The sequence below is a fragment of the Podarcis gaigeae genome (genome assembly GCF_964106915.1).
Source record: "Podarcis gaigeae genome assembly, chromosome: 1".
NCBI lineage: Eukaryota > Metazoa > Chordata > Lepidosauria > Squamata > Lacertidae > Podarcis > Podarcis gaigeae.
In genome coordinates this window covers 82516337-82537817 of record NC_139678.1, presented here as the reverse complement: position 1 = coordinate 82537817, position 21481 = coordinate 82516337, and the positions used below count along the sequence as shown (strand labels likewise).

General features: G+C 46.7%; 1 protein-coding gene and 1 long non-coding RNA gene across 2 annotated transcripts; one reads left to right on the top strand and one right to left on the bottom strand.

Moving 5' to 3' along the window:
* Positions 1–213: 213 nt before the first annotated feature.
* Positions 214–6921, bottom strand: LOC310846273. Its single transcript, XR_014565211.1, has 2 exons — positions 5870–6921; positions 214–908 (listed from the first exon to the last, which is right to left on the bottom strand). It is a non-coding gene; the product is annotated as an uncharacterized lncRNA (long non-coding RNA).
* Positions 974–21402, top strand: SMTNL1 (smoothelin like 1). The gene is made up of 9 exons (XM_083742506.1): positions 974–1127; positions 7296–7755; positions 9176–9311; positions 10330–10384; positions 11213–11380; positions 15507–15609; positions 17359–17510; positions 19039–19246; positions 20995–21402. Exons 2-8 carry the CDS (start codon positions 7360–7362, stop codon positions 19181–19183), a joined length of 1155 nt encoding a protein of 384 aa, XP_083598632.1. The 5' UTR covers positions 974–1127; positions 7296–7359; the 3' UTR covers positions 19184–19246; positions 20995–21402.
* The last annotated feature ends 79 nt before the right edge of the window (positions 21403–21481 follow it).

Genomic DNA, 21481 nt, shown 5'->3' with positions numbered 1-21481 from the left:
ACCTTCCCAGGATAGAGACAGTCCTAGGGCCTTGCTGTGGGAACAATATAATAAAGTGTCAGAGAGTAGGAAAATGAGGCACCCTGTTCCAGCCTTCTTCCAGGCCTAGATATGAAAACAGAACCCAGATTTCTTATTTATTTAGGTTTTGACAGCATGGGTACAAATTTCAATCCTAATTTCAGCCAGTGCATTGCAACTTTTTTTTAAAAAAAGGAATTAGAAAATTAGAAATTTATTTATTTGGTTTTTCAGATTAAAATTTTACAGTCACATATCCAACATACAACATAAAAACAAGATTCCAAGGAATCTCTTGGACTTCCTACTGTTAATCGTTTGTTCCTGCATCTTTTATAATAATCCAAATCTTTTATCACTCCATTGTATCCAAAATTCACCATTAAACTACAAGTGATATTCCAGTCCTACTAATGATTTTAGCTGTTTACAATTGTCTTTAAGATAAGTTATAAATTTTTCCCATTCCTTATTAAAAATGTTGGTCTTCCTGATTCTCATTTGTTTCATGCGTGCTCTCTTCAAAGTATTGTTTCCTTCTTTTCTGCTGGCTCCATTTCTTTTCATCTGAGTGGTCTCTGAATCCCTCTCTTCCGCCTTTCAGCTAAATGCCTCATGCTTCATAAAGAGTAGTCCTGTTGCTAAGAGTTCCAGGACTTTTGCCACCAATGAAATACATCTCGTTCCCAATGTACCTCCACGTGGGCAATGCCTCAAGGCATTGGGTCTCTAGCGGACATTTTGCTAGACAGCACTCTCCCCTATAGGGGAGAAAAATGTTTCCTGTAGTTCTCTCCACTAAGACCGGAGTTGCTCAGAGGCTGCTGGGAGAACTGATTTCTCTTCACCTTGCCCCGGCTCCATCTGCCCCTTCTGAGAAGTGGGAGCTGTGATTGAAAGAGGCACCTGTTGGCCTCCTGATAAAAATAGGAGCATCCAGTTACCCATCACAGTAGGGAGGGTGGGTGTATCAACAGAGTAGTAAACAATGAGAAAAGGCACAGCATGCACAGTGGAGGGGGGAAGAGAGGCTGAGAGGAGGCCAGGAGGAGGAAGCAGGAGAAGGAGAGAGCAAGGGAGAGACTGAGCAGAAGACCAGCCGCTTGGTAGGTGCAACCTCATTTCCAAAGCCCTCTCTTTTCCCAGCAGCCCACTGTAGGGGTTCAGTACTCGAAAAGAACTGTTTGTGAGCATGAGTCTAGATAAGTGTCCATTCTGCAAACATGCCGGGATGGGCAAATGGTGGCTCTGGAGCCATAGTCAGGTCCCAAGTACAGCTCCTGGACACTCAAGAGAGAATGATAGAGGTGGAAGTCCACCCTGTGCATTGCTCTCCTGTTCATTCAGGGCCCAAGGAGCAGAAACAGCCACAAAAAGTGAGGCAAAGTAGGGCTACAGAGGCTGTGTGGGACTACTTAGCATCTCTGAAATATGGGCCCTTCTTCAGGTATGGAAGGGGCCTTTTCAGCAGTGACTCCCTCATGGGAATAGACTCCCAAAAAGAGGCTTACCTGGTGTCTATGCTGATGCTATTTGGTTGCCAAAGACCTTTCTATGTCCGTAGGCTTTTTAATATAACCTATTTTTACCTCTACTGCTCCTCTTTATTTATTTAACCACCTGTTTCTTCCATGGAGCTCAAGGTGGTGTACATGGTTCTCCCCACACTCCATTTCACCCTCACAACAACCCTGTGAGGCAGGTTAGGTTAAGAGATGGTGACTGGCTGAGTGGTCTCCCAGTTCACAGTCCCACAATCTGAACATTACGACACTTTTACAGATTGCTTTTATGATGCTCTTTTAAACCCTGTTGTCTTCGGTGCTTTGTCTTAAATCGGGAGCCAATGAAAGACTGAGTAGGTTTCCCTAAAATGAATATTAGAGTTATCTCATATTTTATGGGCAAAGGTTCTGTTTCTTCACCTTCTGAATTTTTGCCTGTCACAGTTGAAAGTGGTTTCTGATGGAAAGATGCAGTAATGTGCAATATTGTACCTGCTGAATTTCTGGCTGTTGCACAGTGGGTTCAAGCAGGGGTAGCCAATATGGGGCCTGTCAGACATTGTTGTCCCCCCCCCCCCAATCATCCTTGACCATTGGCAGTTTTGGCTGAGCTGGCTCTCAGGAGAGGGCTTTTGGTGAGTGGCTCTGGTTTAAACATATTGGCCAGAGTGCCCTAGACCATTATTTGATTCCAAATGCACATATGCTGGCAAGCCAAGAAAATTCCATTATCATTATTTGTATGTACTGGGAAGTAAGGTACTTGGAGACAGCCTGCTTCCAGACAGAGGCTTAATTTGCAAACGAGACACTGAGATATTGCAAATGGGATATTGGCAACAGAGCTGGGGTTTCGGGTTGTTGGGTTTTTATTTATTTATTTATTTACTTACCAGCTTTTCCCTGGGAGAGGTAACTTCAGATGAAATGGGAGATATAGGCTGGTGCTTTAATGGCAACGAATTGGCTGCTAAGACCCTGCATGCATGAAGAACAGTGATGCCACGATAAACCCTGTCTGGAAACACACTCCCACTGTATTCACTGGGGCTTACTCTCAGGAAAGTGTGTATAATTCAGCCTTCATGATCTGCCTCCAACTATCTGGTAGTACAAGGAGCTGAGCTTGAATAAATCTCAACAAGCCAACTAGTTTTCTTATGCCTCCAATAATCCATTTCAAAATCTTGGAAGGCGTACAGTCACCCACCACCTTTGTGCACCTATATTCTCAGGGGAAAGATGAGCAGAGACGCCAAAGCTCCTCAGGCTCAATCTCAGAGCCCTGGTGGATCAGGCCCATGGCCCAACTAGTCCAGCATCCTGTCCTCACAGTGGCCAACCAGATGCCTGTGGGGAGCCTACAAGCAGGATATGAGCATAACAGCACTGTCCCTCCCTGTGGTTTCCAGCCACTGGTAACCAGAAGGATGCTGCCTCTGATTGCAGAGGCAGACCATGAATGAGGCTTTTGTATATATGGCCAATGGCCAAAGACCACATCAAACTTTGCTCCCTTGCCTCCTGAGCATCCAGGGCAGTCTGTGAATTGGGGAAGGCCTGTCGCTCAGTGGTAGATCAAATGTATTATGTGTGAAAAGTCCCAGGTTTACCTCCCAGAATCTCCTGGTTAGGTTGCCCAGGTGAAAAAGAGGGAATTCAGCAAGTATAGTTACAGAAATTTCCTCTTTTACACTACTATTCAAGGTATAGGGGCCCTGGCTTCTTTTTCATCTAGTCACTCGACTCCAGGAAGAGCTGGAAAAGACCTCTATCTAAAACCTTGGAAGACCATTGGTTTGACTGGTGTAAGGGATCTTCCTTTATTCCTAATGAGCAGTTTAATTTGATGGAAGGAGTTTTAGGAGGTCTCTGTGAAGACTGGTTTCTTTTCAGCTTTACAGATTGGGAAAACAGCTGAGGCAAAATTCAAGGCAAAATTGATGCAGAGCCCCATAATTCCTGAGCTCACCCCATTATCCATTAGTCAGCTCAAACAACAGCTAATAATCCTATTTCCTTCAATTCTAGGAAGACCTTCGTATGCATTGTGACTGGTCAGCCATACTAGTTTGAAGGGTTCCTTTCTTCAGTGAACCCAAAGTTGCTCCCATCACTCAGTCATGCCACCACTGAGCACCTCTGAGGGGAAAACAATGCTTGTATAGTATTCACAGTCGGTCTAGTTCAGCAGATTTCCATGTCTGAAGAACACCAAACAATTTCAGACAAAGCAAGGATGGAAAGTGGCCATCACTGTCTCTTGTGGGAGCAAATCCCATAGTTTTAACAATGAACTGGGGGAAGATGTACTTTCTTTGTCTATCCTGAATCTCACAACATTCAGGTGCTATGAGAGAGAGAAACTTTTCTCTGTCCACTTTCTTCCACTGTGCATAATTTTGCACACCTCTATCATGTTACTCGCCTTTTCTGTAAACCCAAAAGCTCCAAATGTTGTCATCTTTCTTCATAGAGGAGTTGTTCCATCCCCTTAGGTGTTTTGCTGGGATCCTGCACAAGGTCCTAGGTTCAGTCCCTGGCATCACCTGGCAGGACTCGCAGATCCCTGTCTGAAATCCCGAAGAGTCACTTACAGTCAGTGTCAACAACACTCAGCTAGGTTGGCCAATGGTCTGATTCAGTATAAGGCAGCTTCCTAAGCTGCCATAGTGTGAGAATTTAGGGTGTCAATGAGTTGTATAGGTGCCTGTAGGAAATCCAAGAATGGAATAGCAACCGGTGGGTGAGGATAAGCTTGAGGGACATTTGTAGGGACATGAGATCACAGCAGGGACTGACCAGGAAGAACTGGAGGGGAGCAGGCGATTGCTTCTGCATAACTGCTCAGATGTCTTGATACTGCAGCTGCCAATACAGCTTTATTGGGTAAATTGCACAGTCTTAGCTGGCAGCAGAGCTGCCTTTCCCCTCTAGTCCTAGTTTCCTGTATAAGAGCTTCTTTCTCTGAAGGTGTCAGAATGCTTCCTAGGGTCTCTCTCTGCATAGGGCTCTGACAGGCCTTACTGTGCTAACAGCACAGCAGAAGCGTTAAGAACTGGGGTCGGTGTTCAAACCCTTTAAGCGTGGGCTGCACTGACAATGAAGCAGCGTTAATGACAAGAGTGTTTATTTGAGGAGTGATGAAAACAAATTGTCAGTAAACTGAAGTCTGGGGTGAATGTGATTCAACCCAGCAATCTAAATGCATTCCCAGCCACCTAAGGTAATTCCATCCATACTCTCACACACACTTAATGTCAATATTCCCACCCATACCCCAACTGCCATTTAGTACTTCCTTCAGCTCCCCGCTCCCTTACCTTAACATCCATTACTTCAATCGAACCCCCTCCTCTCCCCTCCCCTCCAAACACAAACCTCAAACATGGTTCCTTAACAGCACTGTAAGATGGCAGAAGGGCTACAGAAGAGGGATAAGAATGTGTGGCCTCCTTAACTAAAAGAGCCCGTTCATTTTCAGTGCAATCCTACAAACGGATAGTCCTTAGTGGTATCATGGTGTTGGATTAGGACCTTGGAGGCCAGGGTTCAAATCTCCACTCGGCTATGAAGCTCCCTGGGTGACCTTGGGCCAGTCACTCATTCAGTCTCAGCCTTGCCTACCTCACAGGGTTGTTGCGAGGATAAAATGGGGAGGGGTATATGGACCGCCTTGAGCTTCCTGGAGGAGAGATGGGATATGAATGTAATGAATAAATACATAATCCCAAGTCCCACAGAGTTCAGTGGGACTTATTCTTGGGTAAGAACATGTAGGATCATTGTCTTAGGAAGACTGAGCCGCTCTTTGCTCAGATGTTCTGGGCATCCTGACCTCTTGACTGTATCTGAAAATGTCAGAGGGTTATTTTTAGCAGGTGACAGCGCAGCTCACCTGCCCCTCTCCCTATAATTGCCTCTTGCACGATACATCCCTGAATCACTGGCTGCTCCTGGCGTTTGTCAGCAGGTTTTATTTAAAGATGATTTACTAAGTGACAAGGAAGGAGTGGGTAGGGGCTTACCCCTGCTTCCTCGCCTTAAAGGATCTTTGAAGTTCTGTTTCAGATAGATGGCTGCTGTTTTGCAGGGCTGACCAAAGAGTGAGGTGGCTGCCTGAGGCAGCTGATTTGGGGTGTTATTATGAACGGGCAGCACATTTTTAGTTACTTAATTTATTGTAATATATTTTCTGCCTGGGAGGGGTGCTCAGAGGATTTGCTGCCCCACATGCTTAATAATAATAATAATAATAATAATAATAATAATAATAATTTATTTATACCCGGCCCATCTGGCCACTCAAAATAACTCATCCAGCTTTTGAGACTATTATGTACCTTGACTTGAGGAGAGGGCTCACCATTTGCTGTTCCACCTTGGGCAGCAACACGTATTGGCCCAGTCCTGGTACAAGGCTTGCCAGGGATTCTCGTGACTAATTTAGCCTTCTGCATAGCTCTGCCTGTCTCCGTAGAAAGAAGCAGGATTAGGACACATGTTGGGCAGGATCTACGCCAAGCCATACTTCTGAGCCCACCGGATTCCTGAACTATAAGCTAGGCTGCTTCCTTTACTTAGACACAGGTTGATTCACATCAGTGCAGTGCACCCTTCACTGGAATTTGTGAAGCAAGGAGCTTGTCCAGATGCTATTCTAAAACACCCAAGTATCCTATATTACCTTCTGGCTGAAAATTATTGTCTACCACATTGTGGGGATGGCGCAGTCACACCATTTCCTTGAGTGACAGAGACATTTAAAGCAGCACCATGCATGAAACAAGAATCTGTGTTCACTGCCTCGAGTGTAATTACCTTCTCACATAGTTATATCACACACAGCAAGACCCCTGGCCTGGCTGGGCTCCTGCTGTGTAGCTTAATATTTCCATAGCTCTTAAAGACTATTTATAACATACACCCAGCAGAGGGTATCCCTTTTACTCTCCCCCGCCCCTCCAGTACTGCTGGTGGAATTCTTGGTGAAACTTGAGAAGGAAGTATTTGTATTCCAAAAGGTGTAGTATAGCAGGGATGGGGGAATCTGTAGCTTTCCAGGTATTTGCTGGACTACAACTCCCATCATTCCTAGACATTTGCTATGCTGGCTAGGGCTGATGGGAATTGGAATCCCATGACAACTGGAGGGCTGCCCCTCTTCTATGGGCCACCTCACACATGTATGCTAAGGTTACCAGATTTTTTTCAATGAGTCCAGGAACACTTTTCAGTTTCAGTGGATTTTGTACGGGGGCTGATTTGTAAATTCAGGGACTGTCCCTGGGAAATGGGGACGTCTGGTAACTTTAACGTATGCTGATCACATGATGACTGCCACAGACACGGATGATTTGCATGTGTGAATAGGCCACCATAGATAGATTTGTCACAATGCCTCAAAAATCCAGTGCTTTTCAATGGAGTCGCTTATGTAGCTGCAGGTTATCAAGCGAAGAGAAGTCAAGTGTTAACTATGTAACTGGCTATACATTTAAAACATATTCAACAAACATTTAAAGTGCATGACTCCCGCCCACCCCCCAAGAATCCTGGGACCTGTAGAGAACTACCATTCCCAGCACCTTTAACAAACTACAGTTCCCAGGATTCTTTGGGGGAAGTCGTGCACTTGAAACGTGCTCCGGATATGCATAAAATGTATACCGTGTGCCTGCCCTAATAGTTGCAACAGTTGGTATCTAAGAGTGACATATTTTCGCCCTCTGATTTTCACGTTTTGTCCCTTGCCCAGTGAATTTTCAGAACTGGAGCTGGAAGAGGCCACCAGCTTCATCGTCCACTGAAGCAGCCAGAGGAACTTGACACCATGGAGGCCGAAGGCACTAAGGAGCAGCAGGAGGAGAGCCAGCAAATCAATGGACAGGAGCAACAGAGCAAGTCAGGAGATGCTCAGGTTGAGGCTCATGGAGAGAGTGAGGCTGGGAAAACAGAGGCTGCTGCTGGGAAGGAGACCAAGGATGAGAATGAGCCTGCAGGAAAGGCTTCGGGGGCCGAGGAGATGCTGGGATCTGAGACCAAAGAGAAAGCAGAGGAAGCCGGAGAAACCAACCAGGCAGCCTCTGAGGATAGAGTGGCCATGGGTGTATCTGGAGCAGAGCCCAAGGAAGAAGCCGAGGTTTCTGGAACACCAGAAGAACGGCAGGAAGAGAAAGGAGCAAAAGCTGATGCCTTGGAGAGAAACACCAGCACTTCCAGCGCAGAGGTGGGAACAGAGTGCGTTTCACTCCCTGTCTTGTGCATCTCATTCCCCTGGCTGGCTTCTCTTGCTCTCTTTTAGCTTCTATGTTAGTTTCTTTCCTTTATAGCAGCCTTCACTGCTCCAGATGATTTGGATTACAGCTCCCATCAGACCCAGCCAGCACCCCAATTCTGTGTAGGTCTATTGCACCTCTTTGTCTTTAAGGTTCCCTGAGACCTTTTGCATTTCCATTAACACATTACTCCCAATAGTTAATTAGTAGCTTTATATGCTGTCTTGAACCCCATATTGGAACTCCCCATATTGGTGGTGTCCATGGGATTTCTGGCTGGTCCCCTACCCTGGCAGCAGTGGCGTAGCGTGGGGGGTGCAGGGGGGGCCGGCCGCACCGGGCGCAACATCTGGGGGTTAGGGGGCGCAAATCCACGGGTTAGGGGGCGCAAATTACTTGCCTTGCCCCGGGTGCTGACAACACATGCTACGCCACTGCCTGGCAGTGGCCAGACACTAAAGCAAAGCAGGCCATGCAACTGCCATGGGGCTGGACCAGCCGTCTGAGCCAGAAAGAAAAACAGAAGTTGAACAAGACTGATTTTAGGAGGAATTTATGCACATACAATTGTGTCAGCCACTCGTTTCTGTCTCCATGTGTAAGTGGCTCCTTTGCAAAGCTAAGGCACCAGGTTTCAAAATAGTTTCTGGGAAACACTGAGGATGCAGGAAAGAACATAGATATGCTCTGGGAATGGTGAACAAGGTGACAGGTAAATGTCTCACCCTACAATTCATGGAGACTATTCACAGGGCTTGGCTTATTTATAAGGTTTTCATTCTGTCTTATCGCATATGGCCCCAAGGCAGCTTACAATTGGTTGTTGGTGGTGCTGGGTGATACCTGGTTTTCAACATTGTAATATATCATCGACTAAATACCACAATATACCGATATATCACAATGTCTGAAATAAGGATGGAACTACGCAGAAGCGAATGGGGTAATGTCCTGGCAACTGCTCCTGATTAGGGGGTCTAAAACTGATATACTTTTACTTACTGTTAACATATTGTTACAACTGTTATTTTATAGTACAGAACAACAGGGGCAACAGGAATCATGAGAGAAGTGACGATCGGCTTCTTAGTTTTCCTCACATCACGATGTCTTTTTACATAGCATGCAGACACAGTGATTGACAGTTTATCGCCATGTCAAATATAATGAAATTATGTTAGATATTATGAAACCATTATCATGACGTGGACTTCAAACCAACTGGGGACGATGTATTGATATATCACCCAGCCCTAGATGTTGGACTCCAGATTAATGTTGGGTTCACTCCTTATCCCACAAGACAGTGGAGCTTGCAATAACCGCACTGAAAATGTGTTTTGGCTTGTCCCTTCTCTCTTATTCATGTAGGGCCGAACTGGCAGCACTTCAGATGAGCCTCTCTCACCAGAACCAGAGGAGGAAGAAGAATTCTGGCCAGAATTCTCTCCAAGTTCTCCTGAAGAGAGCCCACAATGCCCCACAGAGTTCAAAAACGTGGAGACGGGTAAGAAAAATATGATTCAGTGCACTGAAAATTTAAACCAGCGGTGGGGAACCTGCAGCCTATGAGCCAATCTTGACCTGCCTGACTGTTTTCACCAAGCCAAGCACACCCATTGGCTGACATAACCAGTGACATCAGTTGATGGGCGGGAGGACAGGGTTTAATTCTGCCTAGGTTGTGCTGCCCTATTCCCAGCAGGATCACACAGTCTAGGCAGCAGGATTTAATATTCTCTCATGAGCTGATGAGCAGAGATTAAAACCCTTTGCCTGTTCTTTTCATTGGGCATGGGAGGTGAGCCACGGCTGCCACACCCACTTATTCAAGGTCACAGTTCTCCACTGCTGCCATCCACCTGTTCGAAGCAGTGCTGTTTGAAGCAGCCTCTGTCTCCTTTAAAGGATCAAAAGATACTTAGCAAAGCCACGGAGCAGATTTTGACAGGTGGTCTGCCCTGCCTGCCTGTCAATTATATACTATCACAGTGACATCACAGGATTGACAGATGTGTGGCCCCCACTCAGTTCTCAGATTGGGCCTGCAAGGCTGATCCTGAGAAGAATCTGTGCTGTGGAGCAAAAAAAAGGGGGGGGAGGTTCCCCATTTAATAGGAAGTATGAAATACACTTGAGATTAAAGCTCTAGGTGGCACTCTTGATTTATTGATTGAAAAGGTACCTTACATGGAATGTGGCAACAGACACAGAATCCTGAGAAACTCAGTTTTATTTTATTTAAAGCATGTTTCTAGCCCTCATCATTCTGAAGGCATAACTGAAAGCAAGCAGTAGCTTCACTTCCTACATACGGGAATTTCCTGCCTGACTGCATGGGATCCCTCAGAGTCTTCAGTCACATTTCACAAGTTGGGAATGGGTTCAAAAGCAAAGCCAAGAACAGTGATGGAGAAGTGTTTGGTGTCTGTGTGTTGTTTCCCCCTCTCCTCCTGTCATTTCTCACATCATTTCAACACAAGTGTGATTTTTTTAAAGGTATAACTTTCTGTAATTCCATCTAGGAAGCACTCCTTCAGGCCCAAGTGCCCCTGAAGCTGCCACGGGGAAAAGCACCAGGTGAGACAGAGTCTCTGAGAGCAACCCTGGCCTAGTAGAGTTGTATTGTGTGACCCCTTGCTACCACGGGGCAACGTACACAGAAAGCACAGCTCAGCAATGATGGTGATGACAAAGAACTGTTGCCTCATGGAGGAGTGCTGCTAGGTACTTAACGGGCTCCAGGCAGTCACAGGCCCACATCACACAAATGTCCATGAAATGCATAGTGTGCCTCTGGGCATATTAAGATGCCAGGTTGCTAAGGGCTCACCAGCACTGCATTTTGCAATGCACCCAGACACCTTGTAAGATGGTTGGGGAAAGGGGCAAGAGATTTGAGGTGTGAGGAGGAAAGACCACCACCACAGCCCTGTGTGTTGGGCCTGGGGACTGGAAATTCAAACATTACCCTGCAAAGAGCACCAAGTTGAGATTTTAAGCCAGCAAAAACTATACTGAGCAATGATGGGGAACTTGCAGACCTCCAGATGTTGGACTTCCATCACCCCTGACCACTGGCCATGCTGGCTGGGGCTGATGGGGGTCCAACCACATCTGGAGCACCCTAGGTCTCCCGCTCTTGCCATGGAGGACCACTACCATTATAATATTTCCCCCTTCCCTCGGAGTGGCACTCGTCAGGACTGATGGGGATGCTTTTCCATGAGTAGTGAGGGGAAGGGCCTTCTCCTGGCTGCCATCTTGGCCTCTCCTCCTCCTTTTCCTCCTATTTTGAGAAGTTCTGGACTGAGAGGTGATCACAGGTCTACCTACTGCCATGCCCTCATCCAATAACACTCAGCCTTCTTGGGTTTGGTTGTTTGTTTACTTGCTTTTGGTTCTCAGCACTGAAGCAGCCCCAAAGGGGGATGAAAAGCAACTGCCAGCTGCTGAGGGAGCAGCCGCTGCCCAGGAGAAGAAGAAGAGACCCACTTTTGACAGAAGAGAGATGACAAGGCCTCGTATGCCACCCAGAGCTCAGTCCCGCAAGGCCATCATGGATAAGTTTGGAGGGTAAGCCTGGGACTGCAACCCTGGGTGCCTCCATTGCAATCCTTCACTGATTTTCTCATCTCTCTCTTTCTTCATTGCCCCACAGCCTTTGTACTTCCTGTGTAGCACATGCATGCTTCCTTCTGCCACAACTCCTAAATAAAGGTAAAGGTAAAGGTACCCCTGCCCGTACGGGCCAGTCGTGTCCGACTCTGGGGTTGCGTGCCCATCTCGCTTAAGAGGACCTGGGGCCAGCGCTCTCCGAAGACACTTCCGGGTCACGTGGCCAGCGTGACGAAGCTGCTCTGGCGAGCCAGTGCCGCACACGGAAACGCTGTTTACCTTCCCGCTAGTAAGCGGTCCCTATTTATCTACTTGCACCCGGGGGTGCTTTCGAACTGCTAGGTTGGCAGGCGCTGGGACCGAGCAGCGGGAGCGCACTCCGCCGCAGGGATTCGAACCGCCGACCTGACGATCGGCAAGTCCTAGGCGCTGAGGTTTTACCCACAGCGCCACCCGCGTCCCTAACTCCTAGATAGTGCAATGCATTTTAGGAGCAGGCGTGAAGCCTAAACCCACAAGCATTGACTAGGTTCAAGGGAACTTGCTTTCAGTTAAGGTACACAGGGGGCCAGCTTCAGTTGTTTTACACTTTTCATCAAACAGTACCACATTTGTATGCAGCCAGATATTATTTTATAATCTCTCTGTTTTAAAATGTTCATTTACCACCTGTCACGTAAACATTTCCAGGAGGAGCACAAGAATAAAAGCAGTGCAATAATTAAAATCATTAGCCAAAATATTTAAAATTGTTAACGGCAAGCTAAAAAAAGAGGCCTGAACTATAGCATGTTCTTTATTCTGGTGCACGGGTAGCCGAACAAGGTAGAGAAGGCAGCTTTAAAAGATAGCTTTGTAAGAGATTGCAAAATAGATTGTTCCATGTTAAAGAGAAAGAGCAGGGCCAGCATCACCGCCTGTCCTCCTCAGGTAACTGCCAGAACTGCCATTCTGGCGCTGCTGTATGCTGCCCTGAACCACCCTCAGTTTTTTATTCCTTGCCTCTGCCCCAACTGGCAGGATCTAGTCACTCTCTTCATTTCACACAGTGTCCCCACATCCAAGCATTGCTCTGGGGCATTGTAAGAAGACCTAGACATGCAGCACTGCTTGGAGTGCTGCCACCACAACCAGCTAAGCCTGCCAAAGGCAAGCACACCAACTCCTAGGGGCCGAAGCTGTGTGTGCATATATATATATATATATATATATATATATATGGTTTTGGTGTCCTCGGGTGTCTTCCCGTGTAAAAGTTGGGGTGTCTAGGCGACGTTTCGACGAGGTCTCACTCGTCATCTTCAGGCTGGTGCTTTCGGCTTCTTGTTACTGGAACAGAGCGGGATCTCAATGTTTGAGTTCCTATAAATACTGTAGAGGGGGTGTGGTGTCTAGCCTCCAATGTTCTGGGCAGAGAGGAAGTTCCCAGGCTAGTGTGCCTTTTCTTCTTTTGTTCCTTAATTACTTGAGAGATACCTTGAGTGATTTCTTGAGTGATATCCTGAGTACCACTTAGGTGGGTCATTAGGTGTGGATTAGTTGCTAAAGTCTTTGTGTCTTGACCTCTTGAACTTTGTGAAGAGTTTTCCTGAGAAGATGGCTGTATTGCACTTAGTTGTGCTTTGGCTTGGCTTCGTGTATAGGGGCGAGCTGTGGTTTACCCTGAAATACCCTGCAAAGTCTGCCCAGCCACGTACATTGGACAAACAAACAGACGAATAAATGCACGTATCGCAGAACACAAGAATGCCGTCAAAAAAGAAGAAAAAACTTCCTCTCTTTTCCAACACATGAAAGAAACAGGACACGAAATTAATTTTGCAGATTCCAAATTGCTCTTTAACACGGAACATCACCACAAGAGAATAATCATGGAAGCCATCGAGATAGAGAAACACCCTCACAACATGAACAAGCGTGACGACACATCCCGCTTGCCAGACATCTGGAAATTAGCCCTCTCCACAAAAACTGACACCAGATCCAGAGGCACACAGAACGCCAACACCAATCAACCACACCAGACCCAAACCCAGACCCTCTCCACAGATGAATTACTGACACCATCCAGTAGCCAATCCATGGTGGCACCTCCGGATGCTGCACCCCCCTGCAATCCCTACACAGATCTGGCTGACACAAGCCACAAAACCACAGCTCGCCTCTATACACGAAGCCAAGCCAAAGCACAACTAAGTGCAATACAGCCATCTTCTCAGGAAAACTCTTCACAAAGTTCAAGAGGTCAAGACACAAAGACTTTAGCAACTAATCCACACCTAATGACCCACCTAAGTGGTACTCAGGATATCACTCAAGAAATCACTCAAGGTATCTCTCAAGTAATTAAGGAACAAAAGAAGAAAAGGCACACTAGCCTGGGAACTTCCTCTCTGCCCAGAACATTGGAGGCTAGACACCACACCCCCTCTACAGTATTTATAGGAACTCAAACATTGAGATCCCGCTCTGTTCCAGTAACAAGAAGCCGAAAGCACCAGCCTGAAGATGACGAGTGAGACCTCGTCGAAACGTCGCCTAGACACCCCAACTTTTACACGGGAAGACACCCGAGGACACCAAAACCTGCATTCCTGTACCCGTGAAAATCTACGAAAGCATATATATATATATATATATATATATGATTTTTATTAATTTTTCATTAATAATACTCCAGTTGCTACAATGCCAAATCTTGCCACATCATAATACAAATAATAAAACCAATTATACATTCCAATTTATATATTTTAAAAAGACTTCCCATGTTCTGGCCAGTCAGAGAAAGTTTTTGTTCCTTGTTCCTGCTTTTTCTGGGGCCGAAGCAGTTTTGGGCCCTTCAATGTCTTGTTTTGTTTTGTTTTTGAGGTGGCTGGGCCCCCTCAATGTTCAGAGGGTGTTCAGCTGCATCGCTGGCTCCTTGACACGTCATGTGGCATCGGGACGTTGCATTGGGCCCCTTCAATCATCTTAAGAAGATGGTGCCTCTCGCCAGGGGACACAGAGAGAGGAGGGGACCCAGCAAAAGACACGTTGCCCAGTGGCCGTCAAACCTACAACTGGCCTGGATAGAGAGGTTTCTCTTGGGCAGATCAGTGAATAGATAAGAATCTAAGCAATCGACTAGAGAAAAGGCCACTGACGAGGAATCTTATTATTGTGTGGACAACATTCCAGGTGCCACGTTCCAGGTGTAAATGGGGCTGGAGGGAATAGTGGGTAGAGCAAAGGGTGGGACTCTTGTAGGCTACATTTAAACAGCAAAGAAGCCAGCAGGTTCTGTACATGCACATCCCTCTCCAGCCAGGTAAACAAGAGGCATTATCAGAGTTCAAGGGCTCATTCCAGCCAAGCAAAAGCTCTCAAGGAAGGCGTGCAGCAGGGATGATGAGGGGTGTAGCCAGGGGACAGCAGACAAAGGCCTGCATTCATTCATCTAGCCTGAGGTTACTCATCTCAAGTATAAGTAAAGGTAAAGGTACCCCTGCCCGTACGGGCCAGTCTTGACAGACTCTGGGGTTGTGCGCCCATCTCACTTAAGAGGCCAGGGGCCAGCGCTGTCCGAAGACACTTCCGGGTCACGTGGCCAGCGTGACATCGCTGCTCTGGCGAGCCAGAGCCGCACACGGAAACGCCGTTTACCTTCCCGCTGGTAAGCGGTCCCTATTTATCTACTTGCACCTGGAGGTGCTTTCGAACTGCTAGGTTGGCAGGCGCTGGGACCGAGCAGCGGGAGCGCACCCCGCCGCAGGGATTCGAACCGCCGACCTTTCGATCGGCAAGTCCTAGGTGCTGAGGCTTTAACCCACAGCGCCACCTGCGTCCCACACGTCTCAAGTATAGGACACGTCTCAAGTATAGGACCCACAGCGCCACCTGCGTCTCAAGTATAGGACTTCATCCTAAAGAGGCAGATCTGTGCCCCAAGGCTGTCCAATAGAGAAGAATAGGGAAATGTAAATCAAATCAGTTAAATTCTATATAATCTGTGGATTCCTGAGAAACTTGTCTTTTTTATTCTGGCTCTAGTCACTCATTATTTTCTCCCTCTTTTGGTCATTTCCCTACTTCCCTTCCAAAGGGCTGCAACCGGTCCTGCCCCCAATATCAAGAAGACGGGAGGTGCCAACACAGTGAAGACTATGTTGCTGGAGTGGTGCCGGGCGAAGACCCGTGGCTATGAGGTAATGAGTCTGTATAAACTGTGAAACTCAATGCCTCCTTAAGTGGTCCTTCAGCTCATGACCCCACTGTTCCCCAGGAATGCAGCAGGCACCCTCATTTCCCTTGTGAGAATGGTGTTGGTCATGCAACTTGTGTGTGTGATCAGCTGCTCTATGACAATAAGATGATTTCTTGTGAAATATGAGTGTATTTTTTTCCTGGTACAGAGGAATGTTCCCTGTTCTTATTATATAACATCAGCATCAGTGTGTGATCAATACTGTGTGATCTCCACAGTCGGTCCCAACAGGTTGTCAAAGGTGGCTGTCTCTCTCATTTTGTGTTAGGCCATGCCCCCCATGCCAGTCATTTTATGACTAGCACCCACAGCACTCTCAAAATTTGAAATGCGCCCATTGATCCAAAAGGCTGGTGATCCCTGCAATGCGTGTTGGAATGCCTTGACATAAAATTACTGACCATGGAGGCTTGTCTGAAGTGTTGCTGAGAAACTGCAGATCCAGCCGGGTCGTGTGGCGTTTTTAAAGACTAACAAATGTGTTATGGCACAAGCTTTTACATTGCTGCCCTGATAAATTCCTTAAAGATGCCCAAAGACTCTTTTTTGTGTTTGCTACAACAGACTGACATGGCAACCTCACTGAAAATTGAGAAAATGTCCATGAAAAATGAAGCACTTGGAACATTCTAGAAGGGCTATATAACTGCTACCATTTCCCTACACTTCAGATTGTGGTGTGTTATAAATAGGCACAATGTAACCTCAGGTTTATGTTAATACTCTGTGCTTATCACCCTCAGATACATTTTGTAATTCCTCAAAATAGTAGCACTATTTGTCTCACTCTTTCTCTCTCTCTCTCTCTCACACACACACACACAAATACACACCCCAGAACAGTGCAATCTTGCCAAGAACAAACTGTTGGAGAAAATGTACCTATAAACCAAACCTGAGATTCACCCTACACAGAGGTGCCAGCCACAGTGACAAATTCATGGGATTTCCACCCACAGGTTGTTGGTTTTTTAAAAAAATATATCAAAGCAAATAGTAATGCATCTTTCAAGTTCCATTTGGTCACTTCCGAACTTCTGTTTCAAAGCAGTAATTGCAATATTCCCACAACTGATTATCAAGGAGCAAAAGCAGTCTGGACTGCTATTTGGCTTTAAAAGGGCTTTGGTAGACGCTAACAATCGTCCAAGCCTTTTTCCTGACTTTAGACACTTCCTAAGCAGGCAAGTAATTTTGTTTATTACAGATTCAGCAGTTTTCCTTCTACACATTTGTACTGCAGTCTTTTAACTGTGATGAAAACCTGCCTTTCCCAACCATTTCAGTATTATAGTAATGCCATGACCACAGCTATACCAGACATCTTCGGTGCAAACAGATACGTATTCCTGAGTCTCAAAGCAGAAAGAGGCAGTGTGGTTCAGTGCTAGAATGTTGGTTTGGATGTTTCCATTCCCACTCAGTCTTGATGCTCATTTGGTGCCTGGCCTACGTCCCGGGGTTGTTATAAAGATTTTTTTAAAATGAGAACTCCATTCACATGACCCTGAAATGATTGGAAGAAGGAGGGGCATAAATGGGATGGACGAATAAGCAAACTAGTGCAGATATGCTGCTAATCATAATTAACGCCTGTTGCAGCTGCTGGGGTGTGGGGCGTAGAGACTGAGTGTATGCCCAAGGAGAGAAGACAGGTGGCCCTGTTTATGTTTCTCTTTCTCATCCCCAGCACGTGGACATCCAGAATTTCTCCTCCAGCTGGAGCAGTGGCATGGCCTTCTGCGCTCTCATCCACAAATTCTTCCCGGATGCGTTTGACTACGCTGCACTTGACCCAGCAAACCGCAAAGAGAACTTCACTCTGGCCTTCTCCACTGCAGAGTGAGCACCTTCCCAGACCCCAGGATCCCACCACCATAGGGCAGGTTGGGCTGGGTGGAAGAGCCAGGCCACACTTCCACATACCCACATCCTGGTGATTGTGGGTGCATTGCTGTTTGCTGCAGTGAACATGTAAACAAATTTATACTGTACCTGTTTCAAATTATTATTGTTGTTGTTGTTGTTGTTAATAATAATAATAATAATAATAATAATAATAATAATAATAATAATTCCCCAGCCACTCTGAGCGGCTCCCAACAGAATAAAAAGGCAATAAAATACCAAATATTTAAAAATTCCCTAAATAGGCTGACTTCAGATGTCTTCTAAAAGTCAGATAGTTGCTTATTTCCTTGACATCTGATGGGAGGGTGTTCCGCAGGGCGGGTGCCACTACCAACTAGGCCCTCTGCCTGGTACATGTAACAACATTTGGGCCTTATCTACACTTACCTCTCCCCCCCACCCCCGCTTCCACTTTTTCCAGGCACAGGCCCACACTTTAAAGCTCTGTGTCCTTGCAAAAGCCTGCTCTTTAAAGCTGAAGCATAACAAACAGCAATTTGTGTTTTCCACAGATTGTTGTTTGCTCGGATTCAGATTTAAAGAACTGGCTTTCACTGGGAAAACGCCAAAGCAAAAAAAGGGGGGGCAGCTCTCAGACACAGATCTTTAAAGTGTGGACTTGTGCCTGGAAACTGCAGAGGAAAAGTTGTGTGTGCATAACAGCAATCCAAAGCATAGCTAAACCATTTCAAACAACTGAGCAGCAAAAAACAACAAAGCAATACTTGTACATTTCAGCACAGGTTAATATCAAAGTGCAACAAGAACACTTGGGCAAATAAACAGATCTTCACTTTGCACCAAAGAAATATCAACATGGGGGGGGGGGGGCAGAAACAGGGTGCTATACCCAAGGAAGCCATTTCTCCTGTCACTTGACCTCTGGAAGCAGGGGAAGCTGGAGAAGGGCCTCGGAAGGTGATCTCTGCATGCAAATAGGCTTGTTTGGGAGTAGGACAGCCTTTCCCATGCCATGCCAGCCGCAGGGAGCTGTAGTCCAAAACCTCTGGTCTCTTTACACCTTCCGCATCTGCCTGAGGAACATGGCATAAACCAAGCCAGAGTCAAAAAGCACTAACAGGGATGTCTCGCCATCTGTACCCTAGCATGTAATGTATTATATGGGCCATGGTTTGTTCATCAGTGGGGAACCTGCTGCCCTCCAGGTGTTGCCACTGTAGGTTCCCACTACCAGCAGCCCTAGCCAGCACAGCCAAGGATGATGGGAGTTGGAATTCAGCACCCAAAGCACTGCACATTACACACACATACACATACACACCCGCGCTTTAGATCACAGTTCTCTTTGATCCTGTGCCAACTTTCCAAAGTCAAAGAGATGGGGCGGCTTCACTGTTTTTTGGTTTAAGAGTTATGTTCAAGAGATTCCCTGTAGCATCTGTGAAGGTGAAAAAGGTGTCAAGCTAAATCTGGATGCTCTTTGCCATCCTCTTCTCAGGGAGCTTGCTGACTGTCCCCAGCTTCTGGATGTGGCCGACATGGTGCGCATGAGTGTCCCTGACAACAAATGCATCTACACCTACGTCCAGGAGCTTTATCGCAGCCTGGTGCAGAAAGGGCTTGTGAAGACCAAGAAGAAATGAGAACGGAAGGCAGGCTTGCGTTTGAGGCTTACTGGAAGCTGGAGGGAAGGTTTGGCAGAACAGGTGAGAGGGGCTCCATGGAGGACCTCTTCACTAAGTGAGAGTGTAATATAATGGCCAGTAGGGGGTGCGGGTGGTGCTGTGGTCTAAACCACAGAGCCTCTTGGGCTTGCCGATCAGAAGGTCGGCGATTCAAATCCCCTTGACAGGGTGAGCTCCCATTGTTTTGTTCCAACTCCTGTCAACCTAGCAGTTCGAAAGCATGCAAGTGCAAGTAGATAAACAGGTACCACTGCAGCAGGAAGGTAAATGGCATTTCTGTGTGCTCTGGCTTCTGTCATGGTGTTCTGTTGCACCAGAAGCAGTTTAGTCGTGCTGGCCACATGACAAGGAAAGCTGTCTGTGGACAAACACCGTCTCCCTCTGCCTGAAAGCGAGATGGGCACTGCAACACCATAGTCACCTTTGACTGGACTTAACCATCCGGGGTCCTTTAGCTTATATATATATATATATATATATATGGGTTTTGGTGTCCTCGGGTGTCTTCCCGTGTAAAAGTTGGGGTGTCTAGGCGACGTTTCGACGAGGTCTCACTCGTCATCTTCAGGCTGGTGCTTTCGGCTTCTTGTTACTGGAACAGAGCGGGATCTCAATGTTTGAGTTCCTATAAATACTGTAGAGGGGGTGTGGTGTCTAGCCTCCAATGTTCTGGGCAGAGAGGAAGTTCCCAGGCTAGTGTGCCTTTTCTTCTTTTGTTCCTTAATTACTTGAGAGATACCTTGAGTGATTTCTTGAGTGATATCCTGAGTACCACTTAGGTGGGTCATTAGGTGTGGATTAGTTGCTAAAGTCTTTGTGTCTTGACCTCTTGAACTTTGTGAAGAGTTTTCCTGAGAAGATGGCTGTATTGCACTTAGTTGTGCTTTGGCTTGGCTTCGTGTATAGGGGCGAGCTGTGGTTTTGTGGCTTGTGTCAGCCAGATCTGTGTAGGGATTGCAGGGGGGTGCAGCATCCGGAGGTGCCACCATGGATTGGCTACTGGATGGTGTCAGTAATTCATCTGTGGAGAGGGTCTGGGTTTGGGTCTGGTGTGGTTGATTGGTGTTGGCGTTCTGTGTGCCTCTGGATCTGGTGTCAGTTTTTGTGGGGAGGGCTAATTTCCAGATGTCTGGCAAGCGGGATGTGTCGTCACGCTTGTTCATGTTGTGACGAGTGAGATGACGAGTGAGACCTCGTCGAAACGTCGCCTAGACACCCCAACTTTTACACGGGAAGACACCCGAGGACACCAAAACCTGCATTCCTGTACCCGTGAAAATCTACGAAAGCATATATATATATATATATATATATATGCTTTCGTATATATATAATGGCTAGTAGAAATTTATACCATGCCTTACAGTTTCAACTTGAAGCACCCAAGGTGGCTTACAGAGCGGTAAGAAGCTTTTGGAGGTTTGGCAGTGGCTAGTGGGAAGAGGGCTTAAAATGGGAGGTTATGAGCTGAAAGTGGGTGCCCAGCATAAGAGTGTGAAGTGGCAATTGTGGACAGCACTGGTGACAGGCTAGTGGCAGGCAACATGTGGAAGCAAGGGACATTGCTAACCATAATCCTACTACTGGTCTCCCCCTCCAACCCAACCAGGGCACACCAACCAGTGGGGTTTATGATGCAGATTATGGCTGTGGTCCATCTGTATCTGTCCCTCCAACCCTTTTGGATTCTCCTCATCTGCGCTGGAAATTACAGCTTCTCTTAGGCTAAAGTGGACTCAGATTCAGGATTTTCTTCTTTTGCTTTTCAGAGAGAAGGCGACATGGGATGTCCCCTGGTCTCTATTCTGCCATTTCTTGTGCGCTGCACTGGATCAAACCAAAGTGGCTTTTTGCACTAGCATTTAAGTCTGCTATACACAAACTTTCTGCCTGTGTGCTTTTGAGATGTGTGGGGAAAGGGATTGTTAACTCTGTCCTGTAGGTCCTTCTAGTCACCTTCAGCAATCTGGCCTCCAAGGAACCAAAAGCCTCTGTCATAAACAGGCATGGCGTGGAACAAGGAAGTCTCTCCAGAAAATTACCACTGCCCATTTCATATACTATTCTCTTGGCTGCAAATGCTGGCAAGTCCTCCTCCAACCCATGCTGCACTTCTCTTTAACCTCGCTCACTTCTCCTTACCGAGCATCATTAAAGCACAACTGTTTGAAGTCCAAGGCAACTAGGCAGTGTCTGTGATTCCCGCCCGCCTCCCCAAAAGCAAACTACAGTTCAAGCCCCATCCATCAATGGTGA